This window comes from Ambystoma mexicanum, chromosome 9, assembly GCF_040938575.1.
Source record: "Ambystoma mexicanum isolate Mex_15411 chromosome 9, UKY_AmexF1_1, whole genome shotgun sequence".
Classification (NCBI taxonomy): domain Eukaryota; kingdom Metazoa; phylum Chordata; class Amphibia; order Caudata; family Ambystomatidae; genus Ambystoma; species Ambystoma mexicanum.
Genome location: NC_090931.1, coordinates 1,061,996,095 through 1,062,018,699, shown reverse-complemented (window position 1 = coordinate 1,062,018,699; position 22,605 = coordinate 1,061,996,095). Strand labels below are relative to the sequence as shown.

The window sequence follows — 22,605 nt, the reverse complement described above, 5'->3', positions numbered from 1 at the left end:
TGGAGTATGGCGATTTGCTCATGGACAAACTACCTTTCACCCAGGATGGGCAGATGGTTTCTGGGCATTGTTACCAGGAGGAAACACTACATTCTACCTCTAAGAAGTATAGTCTGTTCATTGTCCAAGGCACTTAACACTTTATTTCACCTGTTACATTCCGGGCGTTGTCTCACTCATAGGAAGGATGGGTGACACACATTTACCCGTTGAAATAATGGGTTCAGAGAAAATGCAATGTTCCAGGAACAAAGCTTGTCTTATTACCTGAAGGATGGATGGCTCTATCGATTCATAGAGGATAGAGAATCTGTCATCTGTAGGGAGTCAGGAACTTGCTCGGGACAAAAACCATATTTCCCTTTTATGAAGTAGAGGTTAATGGTTTGGGCGTGTGTAGTGCGGCTTGATGGCTGGACGGCGACGGCACTAGGTGCTTTCCTCTTTCCTGTCATTTCAAAGCAGTGAAGCAGTGAAGCAGTGCAACAGAGATGAGAGAGAGATGTGCCACTGAGAGTAACGCAAGGAGGTGTCTGACATCTGCTGGCCTAGTGCAGCAGTTTTGGTATTTTTGGGTATGTATTTCACCTCCAAGCTCCCTGCTTCTGGCCTGCATACTTTTGTCCCTTTGTTCCTTTGTGCACTGAGCCCCGGAGCCTCGTGCCGGGTAATAAGGGGAAGGCGTTTGGGGCTCATTTGTAGGTCAAAACACAACCCTGTGGCTTCTCCCGTGTCCCTCGATGCTGTGACTGGGGCTGGGGCTGGGTTAGGGTCTCTCTTTGAGCAGCCACGCGTTTCTGTAGCCTGTGTCTTTGTTTATATCCTCATGGTGACATTACTTGAGGTTAAGAAGTGAAAGAGAGAAATTATAAAGGCAAAAATACTCTAGGGGCTTTTAACTTCATTGTGGTTGGTTACACTAGGCAAATATAAACCAGTCTATCTTCAGTATGAAATCTGGTCCTCTATGCCTTTACGCTGCAGAGCAGGACAAACATAAGCAGTAGGGCAGTAAGTAGCTTTTAATATTCCACAGTTTTCACCATAAAGGTGATTCATATCAAACGGTTTAAGTAAAAATAATCACCAATAGAATTTTGACTCCTGGGTCGCTACTGATTTATAAGCCTTAGCAGCATGCAACAAGCTTTGAGCTTGGTGCGTATTCATTGTCTTCTGTAATCCAGGGACAGCAACGACTGAGACCAAATGAGGCGACTGCGGCCTGGAGACTTTGAGCCTCTCGGGAGTTCCCTAGAAAAATCGATTGTGGCCAAGTCAGGTGACTGCGGGCCTGGAGCATTTGAGCCTCACGGCAGTCTTATTGGAAAAACAAATGAAAATCTTTGAAAGTGTCATACTGGATACGACATTGCCTTCGCCCTAAGGCAGAGAAATCCCTGAGAATAATTTTGAAGAATTTTGAAAGAACAAAGATCAGCAGACTTTGATTTACTATTTGAATGTGTGATTTGAGAAGTAGCCATAAATTGGTTGAGGCCAGTTCAAAAAATAAACTAAGCGCTCGGATAAGGTTGAAAAGATTATTGAAAAGGTCGCTCTCTGAGAAAGAGAAAGCCATTACTACAGAATCAGGAGAGATGGGGGAAAGATATCAAAAAGATCATTGCCATAAAAAAGCTAACCTTATAACAAGAATGGAGAGTCAGACTGAGTTTGTGTTTACCAGCTCCGGTTCCAGTTCTAATATGATGGTGGAGATTGCTAATAAGAATAGTCTTTCAGAAGAGAGGCTTTACTTGCCAGACTCAAACCTTCCTTTTACATCGAACTGCATAGCACCATTAGTGGCTTTAAAGACCTCGGGACCTCTATCAAGGGACTTAAAGACACTAGCTAGAGCATCAACACCAAAAAATAATTTAACAAAATTGCTGTTGAATAAACCCCCGGGGCTAGCAGCGTCCACAACTAGATTGGGACTTCACTCAGTGCTAATATTTTTCCCACTAGAAGGTTCCAGACAACTTTGAAACATTTCATTTAAAAAGGGGGGAGCAATATCAACTTGGCTACAAAAGAACAGCAATCTATGGTAACGATTGCTGAGATGAGTGATGGAAGTGTCCTGCGAGTGGCCTCAGGAATGGGAACAGTGGAAAAGCAGACAGTTACACAGTTGGAAATAAACGCATCACTATCGCAGCGTCTCGACCAATTGGATCATTTGGACCAATCACACCATGCAAACTCAATACTTAATGTGAATGCAGATAAGAATCTCTCATTGTTAACTGAGCATCTTTCTTTGAGTTCAATAGCATCAATAGGGCTTGAATCTCCACAGGTTCTCCACAAAGCTTTGGTAGAAATGGACGAGAAGATCAAATTATCAGCCCCCTCGATCTCAGCACTGAATGTAGTGCTAAATTCGCTTGTATCACTGTGTGAAAATATAAAAGTGAATCTTGCAGCTAATACATTACAACTCAGTAAAATTAAAATCACTCTGCTCACGGTTAAAGAATTCATAGAAAAAAAGACAGTGAAAGAAGCGCGACAAAATCTAGTACCTCAAAGATGATGATGGAAATTAATGAGAAAATGTTGTCAATCCCAAAAGAGTTAGAGATTATTAAAAATTCAATCACAAAAAAGGTGCCAGATGTAACTTTCCCCCTGCCAGGATGGCTGACTTCGAGCACCATTTCCCATTGTGCTGATACATGTCACCCATGAACACAAAACAGGTCCTTGCTGAATCCGGATATAGATGCCATCCAAATAGAAGACTCCCTAAACACACCACAAGTTCTACCTCCCTCAATGGGATACTTAACAGTGGATACTGAAATTAATCAAGATGCGGGAGGAAAAAACGCAGAGGGACTCCAGGAAGTTCATGTGAAATCTTACAGTCATGAAGAAACTCAAACACACATGACGAACTGTAACCAGAAGAAATCTCCGAGTAAGAACAGAGGGGAAAACCCACATGAGTTAAAAGCTACTATGTCCGCTACAAATCAGTGCAGATTGAGAAATAAGTCACCGGTCAGAGACAGCTCAGAGCTGGACTCACTAGTGTTATCTCAATCAATGTTGGTATCTGAAGTAGAAGACGATCTGGGTTCTGTCGAACAAGGATCCTTGAGATTGATTAATAGTAGAGGGAAAGAAGCAACTGTGCAAACCGATGTCTGCAAGGATCTATCATGTCCCTTAGGGACTAGAAGCTCATCAAACAAGATGAAGACCAGGACATTGCAAACACAGCTAAATGAGGGAAATGGAATTGTAAACTGCCCATTACTTAGCGTTGAGACAACTAATCAGAAAAATAATGTTACTGTGCAAACTCAGACTGAAGATGTAAGTAGGGTTAATAAACACTTTGTTACAACGCAAGCCATCCTCTCATTTAAGAAACACACTTCCGCTGGGCAAATGGGAGCCCATATTCTATTGCGGAACAAATAAGCCTACAGGATCTGGTACATCGTCAGATACTGCGCAAGTCAAATTCCAACAGATTGAAGGTGAAAATCAGACTAAACTCTACCTAATTTCAGCCAGGAGGAATGATACCCAATTAACACATATAGCTCAAGTTCCATCCACTATTCAGGAAACTATCAATATAAGAGTGACGTGAGTGACTAAACACCTCGCCCAGTTCAAGAGCAAGATGGTAAGAGGAAGCAAACCACATTGTTACAGCTAAGACTATGCATCGAAGGAAAGGAAAGAGTCATCCCGGACCTCTATCTTTTTTCATCTCATGACATAGAATATATTAATTTTACATACAATGAAATTGGTTGAAAATCTCGCTTGAGGGAAACAGCATTGCTTGGGGCTCAAAGTTTTTCAAGATTTTGGATACAAAATATCAATTAATAAGCCAGAATTAAAAAGGAGAGCCACACCCCATAATGTATTTGCTGGGGGGCCCGGAGGAGCCCTCCAGATTTACAGTGTGTCTCGTATGTGGAAGAAAAGCAAAGATCAAATTTAGAGAGGGAAACAGGCTCTCAGAGTTTCTCCACAGCATTGTCTCTATTACCTGAAATCCTTGTGCACATTTTTCAGAAATTGGGGGAGAATAATACGTCTCTTTAGTGAACAGTGAAATAAACATGCTGAGTTGGAATACACAGGGATTCAGAAGTTTTACAAACTGTCTCACCTGCACAGAAATGGTCGGAATTACAATTGGATATTATTACAAGGGACCTGGCTAATGTAGACATTGATGTCTTCTCGATAGTGAAGTAGCATGCCACACATATTAATGGTGGTAGAGCATCTAGTGGCTTGCTGATTGCAGTACAGAATGCCAAAATAAGAAAGGTTGAGTTTTTGCAAAATCAATATGTGAGTATCTTGGCTGAGAAACTGTATGGTCATCACAGTGAGGTTATAGGTGGGATAATCTTAATTAATGTTTACTGGAACCCTGCTAATTCCGACTTAGTTCTTTTGATACAAATATCAAGTTATATTGTAGGCATTTTCACAAGACGAAGTAATGAGCATAATTCTTGGAGGAGACCTAAATTCTCCCTCCCTCCCGAATGATAATCAGCAGATGAAAAACGAAACCTCGAGAGAAAATGGAAAGGTGTGGAGATCATATCTAAATGACTGGGGTCTGATAAAAGGGAACGGAAATATTAATGGAGACATCCATTTAGTTCCTACATGGAAGAACGGGGCGGCTATGTCTGTTATTGATTATCTGATATTATCTAAAGATATGCTTTACCAATGTATGCATATGGAGATTAAGAATACAGTCAATAGTGACCACAACATGTTAACAGCAAAATTTCATTTAACAGGTATTGTGAATAGAAACTTGTAGTTAAACAGGGTGAAAACAAGATCTCAATGTTTAGAGCGGGAGGGTCTAAACTTAATAAAAACCTAAGTGAATTGATGGCATATAAGAAGGCTAATCAACTTGAAACAATTTGCACACCTGCCAATTTTCTGAAGTTGATTTGGGACCAAGACAAACCTATACCTCAGGGAAACAAACCTAGGTTAATGCATAAACATGTTTTTGATCATGACACCTGGCTAAAAAAAAAAGAATTGAGAAAAAACATCAGGACTGTGAGAAAGAAGCATAAATTAGCAGTGGAAGTTATGCAAGAAAATAAAAAAATGTATGTTAGAATACAGAAATTGGGTGAGAGGAACTAAATACCTCAAACAGCAAAAAGATGGCCAATGTATGCTAAGAACCCTGGTGTCCAACCACTCGAGAAACCTTTGGTCACTAATAAACAAAGATCAGGGAACCCAAAAACTACTTTGAGAGTAATTCAATGTCAGCAGAGGACTGGATTAAACATTTTGATGACCTATACAAAAATCCTTGATTTAGAGAGAAGGAGGGTATGGATAGTGGTCATTACATACAGATGTTATAGCGGAACTCATAAAATATTCGTAGACCTCAAGAGCTGCAGGAACAAATGGTCTTACTAATGTTATTTTCAGATCCAACCAAGGTCTATGGTCCCCAGTTCTGCTAGCCCTGTTTAAAAACATACTTTACCACAGATGTTATACTCCCAGTTGGTGCATGGCAATAATTATTCCATTTTACAAGAAGGGCAATCGGGCTGATCCGGTAAACTATCGACCGATTGCACTGCTTGATGCAGACAGCAAATTGTTTGCCAGTGTTATCCTCAAAGAACAGAACAGGGGGTCTGAATCTATCGGTATCCTGTGCAAACAACACATAGGGTACAGGAAGGCAATGTCCAACTCACTGAACAGCCTAATTATAAATATAATGCGGGGGAAGGTTTGGTCAATGGATAATCCACCTTTATATGTTGCCTCAGTGGGTTTGTCAAAAGCGTTCGACACTGTAAACGGAGGCAGACTCTGGTGTACATTAAGTAATTGGGTTATTCCATCGGGACACCTTTCATTAGTAATACACTTGCATAAGAACTCATTTGTACAGGTCCGTTTGGATAGCCAAGGTCATCTAATGAAATCAATACCAACAGAGAGGAGAGTGAGGCAGGGGTGCATTCTTGCCTCTTCAACCTCTACCATGCAGATTTGAATAATGTCTTATAAGACCAGGCTCTAGTTTGCGTGAAAGTGGGTTTGCATAAGGTTTGCTGGATCACATACGCTGACGACATTCTTCTTTTGGAATATAATCCAATAGGTCTCCAGCGCTTATTTCATGGACTCAAGGTCTATTCAGAACTTGTTATTAATCCAACAAAGTCGTCTGTATTGCATTTCAGCAATCCATTGAAAAAAAAAATATGTACAAAACTCTGAAATCAAATACCTGCGATTCATGCTGAATTCATACCCTAATATACCAGTGGTCGAGAATAGACTGATGGCGAAAATTGATCATGTCAAATGAAAAGTCTACTAGGAAAATATTGCTGGTTCTCTATTCTACCCCTAATAAAGTTGTACAAGGGGAAGGTAATTCAGCCACTACTATATGGAATGGCCATAGAATTCCAGGCGTGGAAGTTGAACTGGATAAAACTAGAGGGCAGATTATGGAAGAAAGTACTGAGCCTACTGCAGACATTGCCAATGGCCTCTCTTCGCTATGAGCTCGGAATGAGCTCATTGAGCCTCTATTTAGACTGGAAACTAGTTCAACTACACAGATCGATCAAGGTGCCTTCTACGAACACCCTGTATGAAGATGTGCATCTCATGGTACAGGGGAATACTGGTTCTTATCTCATAACTCTACAAAAGGTAGTGTTGGAAATATGATTGTGGTAGATCACTGGATGATTTGGTAGAGACCCCACTAGGTGTTGAAAGAGCAATATTGAGAACAGATTGGATCACAATGATTGGCGCTGTATGAAACTATAGGTTACATAATTGTTTATCAATTTTACAAAACACTAGGGGAATTGTGCCATCATACCTACTGAAATTCCCAAATGCTAAAAGAAGAGGGAACTTTCTGAGATTCTGCCTACTAGGCAGCTGTTAGCAGTGCGCGAACAAGAACCTGGGGCTACCTCCAATGGTATGCTATGCAATTTAGTTATGGTACAGACGTTGCACCATATTCTGATAAAATGCCCAAGAACCATTGTACTTAGAACTAAGTTTCTCGAACGATTTGTGAACAATGTCGAATGGCTGGAAACTGAAGAGTTCTGGCTGAGGTTTTCCTCTGGACACAAGACTGTTTTAACTTTAGAGGTAATTAATTCTTTGAATAATTTAGGCTTCTATTAACATCAATTAATGGATGAGATATGCATGTCCAGAGGAGTGGTTAGGTTGAGACAGCATTTTTGTTAACAGACAATGTTTTAATTTAATGATTCTATTGTGATTTTTGTGAAAAGTCATATTGTATCAACTGTAGGACATTAACAATAAAAGAAGTAGGGGTTCTGGGGATTTGACGTTGGAGAAAGAACCTGTCAACTATAGGAAGGATGCAGTATGGGGATTCGCAAATGGACAAAGAACCTGCCACCTCTAGAAAGAATGGGCTCCAGGGATCAGCATGAGGAGAGAACCTACCATTTAAATTAGAAATTTCACTAGAAAGTTCTAAGCAAACACAAGTTATTGTTATGTTGTAAAAATGCGTTCTGATAATTAGCAAAGATGTGGTGGGCCCTTTACCTGTAGGAAGGATTGTTTCTGGGGAGTGACCCCAGCATAATAATCTACATATTTGTGGGAAGGATGGATCAGTACAGAGAAGTTGGTCATCTGAAGGAAGGATGTTCCGTACATTATGAATATTACACAGTGATCAAGAACCTGTGAGGAACAAACTGACTGGATTAAATACTCAAGGTTAGCTCCCACAAGACCCTCTTCAACCAGCCACAGTCAGAGACAGCTCATGTTCCTCTATAACGTACCCACATGGGTAGCATAGGCCAACCTCACTTATTAGCCTTGCCAGATGTGCTGGGAATTAACGACCCACAAGTACAGGGCCATTCAGAAATAAAATTAAAAGGACATGTTGAAGAATAGATTAATGATACTAACACAGAGAATTCATTCTGTTATCTCTAGGAAGGCTGGTTTCTGGGATTCACTTACACAGTGATATAAATCCTGTCACTCAGAGGAACAACAAGTTCAGTGTTTTCGATTTAGGACATACAAGATGTCACCTGTACTAAGGGCAGTTTCTGATCAGTCACCCAGGGATACAAAACTGCTAAAATGTAGCCCAGTTAGGTTCTATGGGTTCATATGGATGGGGAAACAGTTTACCCAAGAAACAATGGGTTTATGTAAGGAAGAGAAATGTGCTAATTACAGAAAATAACGGGCCTGGGCATTGTCTCCAGGTACTGAGAGGTTTGCCCATAGTATAGATTGGTGTTCGACGATTCACTCGGGGGAAATAGGACCGGTTACATGCAGTAAGGATGTTTTCTGGTGATTAAGCATATGAGGTAGCTTGGCAAGTTCAGCATTCACCTCAGACATTTTTATTTCTAATCTAGGGAGCACATGTTCAAAGGTCAGCAAGGCCCTTCTTCAGACAGAGGTCTATAAACTAGGATTCATTACAATGGCTAATAACACCTATTATTACAGGGCTTAGAGGCTCAGCAGCAGCAAGTGCTACATAAAACATTATTTGAATCCTAGTGGCAGAGGACCTGTTAAACAATATAGACCTCTAGAATTAGCCCATATGTACACATCTCTCAAGCTAGATGGTCCATAGGACTGTCACAAGGATACAAAGGCTTCCCTTCAAGATATGACTCGCTGATACGGTTATCCCAGGGACTCAGAGCCTTTCATCTGCAGTACAGGATTAACTCAGCAGATAACAGCAGGCATACAAAGTTGTTATCCTGGTATAGCAGATAGGTATGATGAAATTGGAGAGGGGCAAATGTTTTAACAAAGAAACAACCTTCTATCTCAAAGGTTCAAAGCTGCTCCCAGGAACATGGGGCTTGAGAAACTGACAAAGGGATCGACATCCATATCAACAACACCCTTAATTAAGAATGGATGTACCATTTGGAATTGTATGAGATGCCAAACTCAAGGACCCGCCTTTTGAAATGGAAAAGACCAGGTTTGGCCAGTCGTGTGCTTCTTGATGTCTTTCTGGAGGCCTTGCATTGGGGTTGTTGAATTCATCTGATCACCCGTTCTTTAGCCACTCTCTAAAGGCCTGAAATCTTGGAGTGATTTTGGATGCTAGGCCAATGCAGCACCTGGCCTAATACTGTAAACACTCCTCTAGAAATTAGGCTTTCTGTACTCATGCCAATCCAGTCTTGATCCTTTCTCTGGAGAAATCCCAAACCAAAGGCGCAGTGCACACACTGTTTCCTCATATAGCCCCTTTTATTCCCAACAGTTGGACACCTGGGCCCTCGCCCTTCACCCTCTCAATGTTTTTCCTGCTCTTCTTTCTACCCACACCTTCCTATGATCCCTTTCTATGATTCATCAGCATCACTCACCATGCACTTAACAGCTCTAATCTGGTGTAATGGTTAGGGTTTAATAACTGCAGCACTTTATCCTAACAGTCTTGCTTTCTGAGCTCAGCCCTTACTTTGGATGTGGGCAATGTGATGAACCCCAGGATGTCGTCACTGCTTCCATAGGGGGAGCCCCTTCCCATGAGGCCAGGGAGGTCAGGTCACCACCCAATATTGCCCTGGAGGGTGGTACTCTGTGGGTGGATTTCATGGGAGGGACCAGTGACAACCATATTGGGAGAACCTATCACAGGCCCACCTCTCCTTCACTTCCTCCTCTACACTCCTACCCTAATATACCATGCACTTTTGTATACCAGCAAAAGTAAAGAGTACTGAGACGAGGAATATCTCTAGAGAGTTACAACATCATGCCTCACTCAGTACTGGGACGAGGAGGAGGCGCAGAGCAGTGCAGACTGCTTACCAGTATGCCAATACTTACCTTATGCATTATAGTGGTTCTCAACAGCCGACTGGAAGAAGCTGGATTAAAAGTAAAGAAGGACTTGACAAAGCATCCCCCCCTCAAGGAGCCAGGAGCAAGGAAGCTGTGCTTTACTGAGAAGGGGCTGTGGACCAATGCACCCTCCAGACAGATGGGGAAACATTGTCAGCCGGCAAGGGCACGAGAGCTGGTGACAGCTGCCAAAATCTTCACTGGGGAGACCAGTGTCAAGCCCTCCCTGGAGGAAACGGGAGAGCAAGCACAAACCAAGAGTGAAGGTGGAAGCTGACCAGGACATGGAGAACGGAGAGAGAAAGTCCAAGGCGGGTCGAGGACGTGAAGATCATACAGCCAGAAGGGGGGCTGAAACTCCAGGCATCCCTGAGACCTGGGGAGTGAGCAGGGAAACAACCACGCTGCCGGGAAGGCCAAACACACTGGTGAGCAGTCATAGAGCGAAAGAGGCTCCAGAACACCACCGGAACCCTGTGACCGAGCCCAGTTGCCCCGGAGAGACACTGGGGGAGTAAGGAGGTGGTGGCAAGAGCTGAAAGGCTTGGAAAAAAGGGTCTGAGACCCTGAAACCATGGGAAAAAGGGTTAATTGGACATGGGCTTATACTAAGGCCTGGCAGTAGAGTGAATTGAGCCTACACATGGGAAATTTAAGTCAGAAGTGCGAGTCTGGGACCTGCACCCATATAAAGAGAACTGTGAAACTATTGGACAGTACACATAGTACTTGGCAGGTGAATAAACCAAGTCTGTATGTGATCCCACAGCTTGCAGGAGCATCCAGACTGTTATTGTTATTTCGCAGTACTTAGTGGAAGGAAACCAGGTCTGCCAACCAGGTTCTGGGACCCACCTCAGTGTGAAAGTGCATACAGGCTGTTCTTCTTCATCGCAGCACCTGGTTGGAGGAAACCAGGTCTGCCAATAAGGGTCAAGAACCCACTCCACTTGGGAAACACATCCAAACTCATTGTGTGTGTGCAATTGGATCTGGTGAAAATGAACCAGGTCCGCCAATCAGGGTCAGGGATCCAAGGGCAGAAAAGAAGCCTGAAAAGGGCAACCAGGGGACACAAGTTCCAACAGTTGTTGAACTTTACGAGAAGTCGTAACAAGGCCAGGAAAGGGAGATAGGCCCCAATTCTTTAAAGTCTGAAGATTTCAGAACTGTCTTTTATCCAAGGGAAGGGTATCACTCTCCTTGGGCTGAAAAGACTGAACTTTTATTTTAGTTTAAACTTAGATGTGAGGGACAGTCTTAGGATTCTGACATTGGACAGTGGGACTTTTGCTTTGGATAGTTTGACACTAGTTATTTCAGTTGAGGCAGGGCCACCCATCTTAGTTAGGGCGAGTAGTGTTTTCTTTTCCTTTTTACACATGAATAAAAGTTTCTAATAATCACCATGACCCCTCCATGTCAGAGACTTACTTCGGCGCGCTTACAGCAGTCTAAGAGCCATGGGGGTAGCAAGACCATGGGAGAAACAAATGAAAAGTGAAAAACAAGAAAAGCATATTGCAGAGAAGAACATGGTCTCATGTCCCAAAGCATTCATCTTACTGTTTCCCTGAATATTCACCAAGTGGTTGAAATGCTCGGCTCATGCAGTGCATTTTAGGGATTGGGAACTGGTATGAGTTTCTTTCAACTCGAGGAGGAATTGATGTAGGCTGGACTGGAGCTGTGGATGGCTCGGCTCTTTTGTGCCTAATTCTAGTGTCTGACATTGCCTCTCTCTCTGGTTTAGAGGCCTTGCACTATGGTGATGGGCACACTTAGCACGTAGGCTGGTAGCTTGCACCTGCATGTCAACAGACAGTGCTGCATAAGCAAACTCAGAAACAATCGTATACATTTTATCTAGGCCAGGCTGGAGCCAGGGCAGCTCCTGAGTAGCATGCTGTATGTTGAATTAAGTAATAGTCCGCTGCAGCAGATGAGGCGCAAGAAACTCATAATTTGGTACAGCCACTACCGTCAAAGTTGTGATCTGACCATTTATATTTTGGAGAACCACAACACATATTTCACGGCTTTGAAGAAGCTTCCTCTGGAGGATTAAAAATGATTTAAAGCACTGTTTCAAGCATTGTTTATCTGTTCTGTTTGTCCACATCATTCAGTTTGATGTTAAAGTCCTGAATATAAGGTTTTGCAGCTGTTGCTCGGGGTTCTCTGGATAGCGTCCTGCGCAAGGTCTCAGAGCAGATGAATAGGATGTCCTGCTTCTGCAGGCAGATACGGCCCCAGGGCTTCTGTTAACATGTTGCATATATTCTGATGTTATTTAATAATACTGTAGCATATTACTCCTGTGGCAGCAGAACACATTATAGTAAGTTACATAAGAATGACAGAAAGAGTGAGAGACATAGAGATAAAGAGAGAGACAGAGAGAAAGAGAGAGAGAGAGTAAGAGTGCGTTGTGCTGTATGAGTCCCAGTAAAATAACATAACAAAATGAAAGTAGAATCTATGCAGAATACATGACAGTAAGTTACAAAAGAAAGGAAGTGAGAGAGTGAGACAGTGAAAGGAGAAAGAGAGAGAGAGAGAGAGACCGAAAGACATGAAAAATGCTGCACCTTATCAAGGGAGATATGCATGGTATAAAACCTAGTAACATACCATGACATAATGAATGCAGAATGTATCATGTGTAATGCCTCTCGGAGTGAATGCTGCAGACAAATGTTCTCTCTTCTGCAGGCAGATAAGAAGGGGTGGTATGTATAGACAAATAACATTATAATAAGATGGTATCATATTTCAGCACCTCAGCCCATAGCAGAACACATTGCAGTAAGGTACTGATGAGAGAGAAAGAGAGAGAGAGAGAGAGAGAGAGAGAGAGAGACCTCATTGAACTCAGAGCGACAGAGAGAGGGACCATGACCATGTAATTGGCATTGGCAGAGGTGCCCAGTGTAACTCGCAGTAAATGCAGAGTACACACAGAACACATTGCAATACTTTAAAGAGGAATGGGAAAGTGTTTACTGGCTGGATAGTACATTACTTACTCAGTGCAATCCAGGGCATCCTTTTTTTACATGTCACTTTGCAGGTTTGTTTGGCAGCTTTTTAGTGCACTTTGGTGGAAAGTCCCATTTGTGTCTAGGAGGGGAGAGTGGCCCTCCAAACTCTGGGTGATCAAAGCAGAGTTTCTATGGCAGGGTGAGGGCCTTGTAGTAGTTCTTTACTTCCTCGGTCAGTGAATCAGGCAATATCGAGCGTAAACGTAGTACATTAGAATAGTGCCTGGGCTTTTTAACATGCGCAATCATTGTCCAGGCTGAGGCATTCACATGCCAAATAGATCAGGGCAAATCCAAAAGACAGGCGCGAGTGATGCATGCCTGGGCAGTCATTTTATTCGCTTAACCTGGGCCATGTGATGACGGAACTGTATGGTATAGTAGGCCTACTTAGTAGGTGCAGTACTTTCCTCATACTCAGAAAATGTTGGACCCCTTCTTTATCTTTGGTTTAGGGTCTCAAATGTGTCTGTGCCTTGAAGATTGCCGACAGTTTCTCACTGTTATGTTCTTGTCTATTGAGAGGGAGGCGAGGCCTTGTATTGCACTGTGTTCTTCTCATGTAATGAAGGACAGGTGCGCCTCTGCTACACTTGGTGTACAGAATGTGTATTGATACAGCTTGTATCTGTCATGGACCCTAGATATTCAACAATCTTTACTACATATAGACACAAGAATTGCATTTTCAGTCTTCTACAGAACATTACATTTGAATGTAGAAATACTGCATGCATAATTTTCCATTTTGCATATCTCAGCTTTGAAATGCCAACATGAAAGCCCTGCACCAAAAGCAGTGGATGCATCTATTCACCAATGTTTATTTCCACTGCTTATTTCCCACCCCCCAAATTGAGAGTATTTAAAACTCAGTGGATGGATCAAAACCAATAAATAAATGCCACAGGTATACCATTAACGATTTCCTGACCACAAACAAACAAAGTAAGTATGATGAAAAAACCCAAAAATGAGACTGCGCCCAATGTTACGAGGTAATTTAGTATATTTAGAAAAGTGCCCTTCCTGATGCAACAAACTTGTCTGCTCATCAGTACCCTGGTTAGATCCCTTGTGAATGCATTCAGGCGTTCAATCGCGTGGTTCCTTTGACTGGAGGGTGCGCCCTCGAGTCAAAGGAACCCATTCACAAGGGATCTAACCAGGGTACTGATGAGCAGACACGTTTCTTAACCTATTAGGGGCTCTTAAGGAAACAAGCCCTGATTTGAGAAAGGTCTCAAGGGAGACCGAAACAGGTGTTATCAGGAAGGGCACTTTTCTAAATATACTAAATTACCTCGTAACATTGGGCGCAGTCTCATTTTTGGGTTTTTTCATCATACTTACCTGTTCATGTGGTCTTCACTTGGCTAAACCACGAACCCAGTGAGACGCGACCTACTGCACTTTACAGATCTAATTAAGGAACACAGATAGCACTGGAATAAAAATGTCGCCATGTTAGACCAGACCTTGATAGCCAAGAACCTCTTAAACTCACATACAAAGTAACAGTGGAGAACTGGATTGCACCCTGGTCCCTAGATCTATCACAGGTGCAGCAGACAGGCTGCACCCAATGCAGCAATGCCTGCTGCAAGGAGTGACGATCAACTGAAAGCCTTTGTGTTTAAACGGATGCCTACATCATGTTCTCTTCCCAATCAAAGCATGCCTGTGGTCACTGCCAGTGCATGAACGTGTGGGTGGTTCTGCACCGTTAAATGGCAAGGAGAAACTTAATGGTTCAATGATAAATAGCATCCAAGATGCATTGAGCCAAACCAACATGAAGAACTCTGGACGATGCGGCTGATTAAAAAAAAAAAGAAAAATGTGTACGAGTTTTGCTGAGAGGCACTTTAGAGGAGCCTATCAACAACCAACGCACCAACAATCTGATTAACCATAACATCAGAATACATATGTTTACATTCTAGGGCATATGAGCAGGGAAAAAGGATATAATTAATTTGGGTATACCCCGAAGTATCCACTGTATCACTCATTGGCTTAAAGGCCGGGCTTCAGAAATATAGTAACAATGACATAGTTCATAATAAAATGAACATTACAGTTATATTCAGCTTAATTATATCAGGAATATCCACACGCATATATGTTCTGCCTTATGAATTAAGTGTTGCAATGCCCAAGGAAATATGGAATGATGTTTGTTTGTATACCTCCAAAGTGTGGTGATGAGGTCAGTATATTTCTGGGGTTAATTTGAATTTGAAAAGTCTCTTACTCATGTAAAAGAGAAAGTCAAATTTACATTGTGTAAACCGTTCAGATACAAGAAATTGAACATTATTTCCTCATACCTTTCACATGCCATTCTGGTGTCTTTGGTATTACCCCTGTAAAACAACAAAATGAAAAAACAGATAAGATGGCATATCCACATAATCAACGTAAGAAAACGGCTTTACAGCATTGCTTATTACATCAGCAAATTGACAATATGTTTCCCCAGATAGAGAAAAGAAAATAACCTATTGAGGTACCCATGTGTGAGCTAGTACTTTAAAGATTACATCAGGTCGGATTGCCAGTTCGTATATCTCTATAAGCCTCATTTCAATGCTTAAAAGTGCCACTATCAGTCATTTCACACCTAATTACCTCTGTTTAAGAAAACATTAGCAAAGACAATAGTTTTGGCTTTTACATTTACAGAAAGGAATTTGTGTAGGACCCTTTAAGGGCGAGTACAACAGTAAAGGTTAAAGAACATGCAGGCTGAAGGGGCACTCATCCTGTGACTAGCATTTCATGAGCTATTTGCCTCTCCTGTCCCATTACTTACTTTTAATATTTAAAATTGGCATCTGAGCTTTTTTTACACTGCCTTTTATAAAGGCCCTTAACATGTTATATTATCTAGCATGGCATCATCAATAATGTTAGAGGACACCTTAAAGCCACAATTAACCAGGGCCATATCAATGTGCAACAGAATGGTCTAATCCCATATAATGTGTGTAATACAGAGCCAGAGATTAGGATTGTACCACTCAGAAAAAGACTTTAGGCATACATGGTACATGAAACAATGTCTAGGAGAGCATGTACTATTTGATAACTGTTGTTTTTAGCAAGGTGAGAATATTGTGGTGTATCAAGACCCAGCAACAGTTTATCAGCCATTACCATGCAAACACTTTCGTTATAATTGATGTAAGGAATAATTTGATAGCATGGAGGAAAATGCATATTTCTAGGTGAGAAACATCTGAGCTTTTTTCATGCCCTACTAAATACCTCTGGAACAGCGAAAGCAGATATTTTACTCTGTCCTTTCCTGCAGGTTGCATGCTTAATAACAGAGCTTAAGTTCCACACATAACTTAAACCCTCCAACCAAGTGAGGCACATAGCAGCGAAATGCAGACATACCACACAGAGACCAATATTCAGGTTCAGGGCATGTTTTTTTAAGCATACCAAGAAAATGTCTCACATATTATATCATATTTGATCTTTTCGGCTTCCATTACCCCTATAATTGCTTCACACAGTCTTTCATTCGTCATCTTCTCTTGCATTAATTCCACCCCGATTCGCACCACACTCCCCTGTGAGAGGAAGCACAAGGGAGAGAATGAGAGAAGGAGAGTGCAAGCAAGAGAAAAAGAGACCGATAAACAAAAGAAAACAAACTTCAAAAAAACCTCAAAACAGAGTGCTTTAAAATTGTTTTGTCATGTTTTGGGGACATATGGTGGGGAGGAAAAATAACAGATACATGAAGTGATACAGAAAGGGGTGAGAGAGAGGAAAAGTGTAACTCTGAGTTGAAGGTGTAACTCTGAGTTGAAAACTGTGCCGTAGAGGTAGTCTGACTAGGACAAGGGGCTAGGACTAGGATGAAGTAAAATCATTAGTACAAAGGACTAGTACAAAGGAATATTGTGAAGAACTAGGAAGACAGATGTCATGAATCCAACATTGACCAAGCAACAGCCAGACATGAGTTCTCAGGTGTTCCGTTTTTATTTGTGGCTAGGACTAAGGATGACAATGAAGGAGAAGTGCGAGGAAGAAATAGAAGAAATGGGGTGAAGGGGAAGGACTCACACTAAGGAATAGGATGAATGAGAAGTACTAGGATTACAGAATAGCACTACAGAAAAAGATGGAGGAGAAGGACTGGCAGGAAGAACTAGGACTAAGGGACAAGGAAGAAGGAGAAGGACTAGGATGAAATAGTGATTAAGGGATAGAGGATGAAGCAGGTGGACCTACAATGACAGGCTAGTTTGAGATGAAGCAGAAAAAAAAGGATGAAGTGGAAGGACAAGGATGAAAAAAGAAGAAGGACGGGGATGATAGACTAGGGTGATATAGCACTAAGATGATGGAGGACAACACAGATGAACTAGGATGTAGCACTAGGGCTATGACAAAGGATTAAGTACTACGATTCGAATGAAGGACTAGGACAAATAACTAAGGACTAAGACTAAGGACGAGGACGAAGTAAGGTAGACGATAAAGCAGAACAACTAGGATGAAGGACTAGGATAGCTTCAAGGGCTAGGACTGTAGAGAACACTGAAAACACACATCTCATCTGGGGTTCTATTAGCCCTTATTCCCCAGCTTCAAGGGGCTATCCTTCCTGGCACTTTCCAGCTACCTCAGCTAGCACCTCTCCTCAGCCCCAGCCCAGAGACACCGTCTTGAGTTTCTTAGCCAAACTTTTAAAGCACTCACTGTCCTCCTATTGGCAAAGCTAAAGTTTCAAATTGATTCGATATTTGGTTTTCTAGTCCAGGCCAGGGGAAGGAAGTCTTTAAAAGGCTTGTCACCATTTTGGATTTCTTTCAGTTTGTTTTAACTTCAGGACCTGCTGTTTGTCAGCTGCCCTGCTCCCCCCCTGCCCTGCTGTTTGAAAGGCTATTATAAGGTATATGAATGCTTCTGGTAAAGTTTCCATCTGTGTATATGGTTTTTATTTAGGGAAGGAAGAATTTCTCTTTTTAAATGCTGCAGCTGTAGGGGAGGAAGAAAGGTGTTGTGATGAATCTGATGATGTCATCACTCCTTTCCCTGAGGTAGCCGCTCCTCATATGGCCATGGGACGGCAGCCACTAACTGATCCTGACCCAGGGGGCAGCTATTTGAAGGAGGACCGAATGGGGGAAGTTGACGTCGGGGGGATGACATGACATCATCAGGTGAGACATGGTATCCCCCTTTCCCTTGTAGGGATATTCCCTCAATTCCCCATGCCTTGATGGCATATTGCCGTAATTCCCTTCGACATCTTGCCAAGTCTACTGACAGTACTCTTCAATATCAGATAACGATCAAAATGACAAAAACTGGGATGAGGAAGATGCAAGGAGAAATTATGATTACTCATAATGAGAACCAACACCAGCATTCTAGTAACTTGAAGAATCCAATTGGCCTGACATGTTTTAAAACCGTGCTGGGAAGAGAAGTATGGAGTTTGTCTTCTTTTTCATCCTGGTGCAGATCGAGGATGCTGTGAGAACAGGAGATCCGACCGGCTAGGTGTAGCAGGGGAACCCAAGCTGTCAAGTTGATAGGCAAGCAGAGAAACCAGGAAGACGGCAACCAGTGGCAATGCAGAAGATGAGCTGGCAAGAAGGAGCGAGAAGGCAGCCCGATGTGCGACATTCTCAGGGAAGCTCAGCAGAGGCTGTGGCAAAACAGGAGGAAGCAATTTGTTCTTCCTAACAGCCGAGGGAGCTGGGATGCTGACTGAGGACCGAAAGCCTGCCGGAGGTGCCTGCAGGGTCAGAGAGAGCCGCGAGAGTGGGCGAAGCACCCAATTCGGAGTCGGGATTGCAGAGATACAGCAGGAAAAGAACCAGTGAGTCCAGGGAAAGGGTTGAGACACCAAAGCCCTGTCAGGCAGAGTAACAGAAGCCCTAGACAGTGGGACTGGGGCCTGGGACCCACAGTACCAACCTGGGGTAGACCAAGAAGGGAAGACCAGAGAGACATTGGGCCTCATCACAGGTCGGGCGGTCTGGAATTAACAGTGGCGGTAAACCCGCCGCCACTGTTAATTCCAGACCGCCCGATCCCAAGTCCTGCAGGCGGGAGGTGACCTTCCCGCCAGGTCTGCCCTGGCGGGTTGAACACCTCCCGCCTGCAGGCGGACGTGGAAACACCAGCACCATCACAAGATGGTGCCAGTGTTTCCACTTTCCCATGGGACTCAATGGGAATGGGGATTTACACCATTCCGCCTCCGGGATTCCCAGGACACCAGGCCCTCGTATTTCCGGGAGTCACGGAGGCGGAATGGTAATACGAGTATGGCGGTAACCAGGTGGTTTTACCGCCGCGGTTACTGCCGGACTCGTAATGATGCCCATTGTGTATTAAGACCTGGCAGGAGAGTAAACTAGGTATTTTGTGTATCAAAGTGAACGAACAAATTAAAAGAACTGGACATACGTTGTGTAAAAAAACGACATGCAAGAAAGTCCTGGCAGGATAGTATACCAGGCAAACCCTAGTGTGTGAAGTAAACTGCATAACAAAGTCGTGACAGGCGAGTATACCAGGCAAAGCCAAGTGTGTGAAGTGTATTGCACAAAAGTCCTGGCAGAACAGTATACCAGGCAAACCCAAGTGTGGGGAATTAACAATATAAGAAAATCCCAAGGATGACTAACGCCCTTAGGATTGTGAAATACATTGAATGTGGAAGAGAACCTTTGGAAGTAAGTCATTTCCCCAGGAATGGATTGTGACACCAAGAGGAGGGAGCTATCCTCTTGGTCTACCAAGAACTTGATGTTCTTTTTTTTAAACTTTTGTTTTGGGGAGCGAAACCTGGGGAAGGGAATCATTCCCTGGGACAGTGAATATTAACCACTTGAGACTTTTGCTGGATTTATACCTTTTTGTTGGATATGAAAATGTTGCGCATTTTCAAGGCCAAAGACAATGGCCCTCATTACGACCTTGGCGGAGGACCCTGGTGCTATTAGCACCATGGTCCATGGCGCTAAGGTTGCAATTCCGCCATGGTGGTTGGTGGACTTACCGCCCCATTCCGACCTTGGCGGGGCGGTAAGTCCCCAATCCCCATTTATCCTTCCCCATTCCCATTTTTGCCCCATAGGGCATAATGGAAGTGGGGAAGGCGTTAATTACGCCACCGTAACTTACGGTGGCGTAATTAACTCCATGGTCCCTTAGCGCCATGGATTTTAACACCTGGTAAAAGCAGGTGTTAAATCCGCCATGGCGCTAAGGGACCTCGTACTCAGGCGGTAAGGGTCGGCGCTGTTAACGCTGGCGTAAACCCCTTACCACCTGGGTCGTAATGAGGCCCAATATCATTTACACCTTAGAGTTACTTTTAGAATGTGAGGCCTAGCATTTCGAACACAGGACCTTTTTGCTTTGGACATCGTGACACAGGACAACCACTTAATTTTGGTAGAGGTAGGGAAATTCCTCCTAGATTAGGGATAGTGAAAGACATTTTCCAACCCCTTTATTATTTAACAAAAAACAGACTTTTCTATGTCTCTCATTCCTGGTTCTTCACACATGGTGTCAAAAATGGGATACTGATTCAGTTGATACAAACTTGGGGAACCCAGCAGAATCCTACACCTATATATTGATTGATTTCTCTGAGGGGTACCTCACATGATTGTGTTCATTAAACAACTGCGGGGGGAGGGGTTCACAATTCAAGTACCCTTGGATGAGACCATTTTTAACATCAAACAAATAATAGTGAATAGATATCAGATCCCTAGTGGGTGTCAGCGATTTCTCTTTGAAGGACACAGTGAGATGTGTAAACAGTCCCAGACAGCAGCATTGCCAAAATAAAGAACTAGGATGTGAGCAAAGCACCCCCACTGAAAGCAGGGCATTTGGTCTGGACGTAAAAGTGCTTTGGTAGAACAAATACATAGAAGGAATTTATTTCTAGGAGCACATGCTTTTTCATACAGCTTTTCATTGTGAGAAGATAACTAGGAGATGGGACCCAGAGTTGGCAACATGTATCAAGATGGGAGTTGCAGGTGCAAGGGGCTGAAGGCCAGAGGGTCAATTATGGGTAAGGGATTGTGGTGTTCCAGGGGATGTAACAAAGTTTTGAGTCACTGATTTTCACTCACTATATGACTGGTCCATCTCAGTGGGATGCTACAGCCCGAGCTGTCTCGGATGTCGCTATCCAATCAAGACAGAACTTTGTTATCAATTGCACCATGAAGAGCACATTGTGAGATTGAAGAGCACAGCTGACTATGAATTGAGGTCATGTTGGTGGGGTAGTATTTGTAATCGTCATGCGAAACGAAAATTTCAATCATAATGTTTAATGTATAGTGTTTTTTAGGGGTTTGATGATGATCAGCCAATTGAAATATTAGAATTAGAACTAATGTTGCATTTAGAGAATATGTTAATTTTGGAGGTTTCCCGCCTTAAATACTGTAGTCTGGAATGCACGTGTAGAGTTGGTTCTCAGTTCAGTAATACAGAGCTGTCTGACATTCGCCCGGCCGTATTTGCAAATAAAAAGATGTTTATTCTTGTAAGTTGTGCACTCCATTTTTGACTACTTTCGTGTTATTTTTTGGATTACCTTTGGCGGACATGCTTTACATTGTGATTAGACTTCCAGTCCCAGGTTCACCTGGGGACATGCTTGCAGGTTGCCACTCAGTACTTTTCTTCTGAGTTAGATTTGTGCTTTATATATAATACATGCTGTAAGGAATCAGGAGTAAGACGCGGACACACGGGTGTATTGGTGGTTGGCAAAGACTTTTATTTCTTAGTAAAAGGGGCTTTGCCTGCCTCAACAAAAGTAAATGGTGTCCGTGTCAGAATGCCCAAAATAAAGTACTCCGTCCTGTGTCAAAATCCAAACCTGAACCTTATATGCTAAACTCAATATAAAGTGAAAAGGGAAATGTATCTCAGCTGGCCACTCAGAGCTCTTTTGTCTCGAGAGAATAGCTCAGGGGCAACGTGCTCGCCTTGGAAGCAAGATGACACAGAGCACCACAGGTTTGATCCCTGGGTCCGTGCTTAGAAACCTCTGGGTATTAAGCGCGTTATCAATAACCTATCATATCATACCATATCTTTTCCAAAGTTCCAACATAAAGTTCCAAAGAAAGGTGCTGAAAACAAACAAAATTCCACAACTCTCTGGAATTAGGGGAGGGGGTGCTTCCCTTCCCCTGAGCGTCTTCAAGTACTATCCAATTCACACTCTCAAGGGGTACAAATCTTCCTTTGACTATTCCCTGCTTTCGATAATTCACAATATCAAGAGGTTTGACTCTTCGCTTGACCTTTCCCAGATTCTCATAGTTCACAATCTTAAATGGTTTGATTCTTCCCTTGAGCTTTAGCAGACTTCCACAAGGTCAGGAAGCAGCTCCACTTCTCTTAGCTTTTTGACAGGACCAGGGGGAAATGATTCCCTAGTCACAATATGTCCCAGTTCCAGTTGCAGGTGGACTGAGTCCCTTCCCCTGGATTCTACACACTCCATAACATTGAACAAGCGTGAGAATGAGTCTGTCAGTCTGGTATGCTTTCCTATTATACTTTCAATGATTTGTATCAACACAATTGGGTGTGGGTC

The 22,605-nt window shown here is 42.8% G+C and overlaps 1 protein-coding gene across 2 annotated transcripts in view; it reads right to left on the bottom strand.

The window, feature by feature from the left end:
- Positions 1 to 22,605, bottom strand: part of PLA2R1 (phospholipase A2 receptor 1) — a 1,951,179-nt gene that overhangs the window by 896,889 nt on the left and 1,031,685 nt on the right. For both annotated transcript variants that reach the window (XM_069616352.1, XM_069616351.1), the window contains one exon: positions 15,311 to 15,346. In XM_069616352.1, coding sequence (XP_069472453.1) covers positions 15,311 to 15,346 — 36 coding nt within the window. The remainder of the gene's footprint in view (positions 1 to 15,310; positions 15,347 to 22,605) is intronic.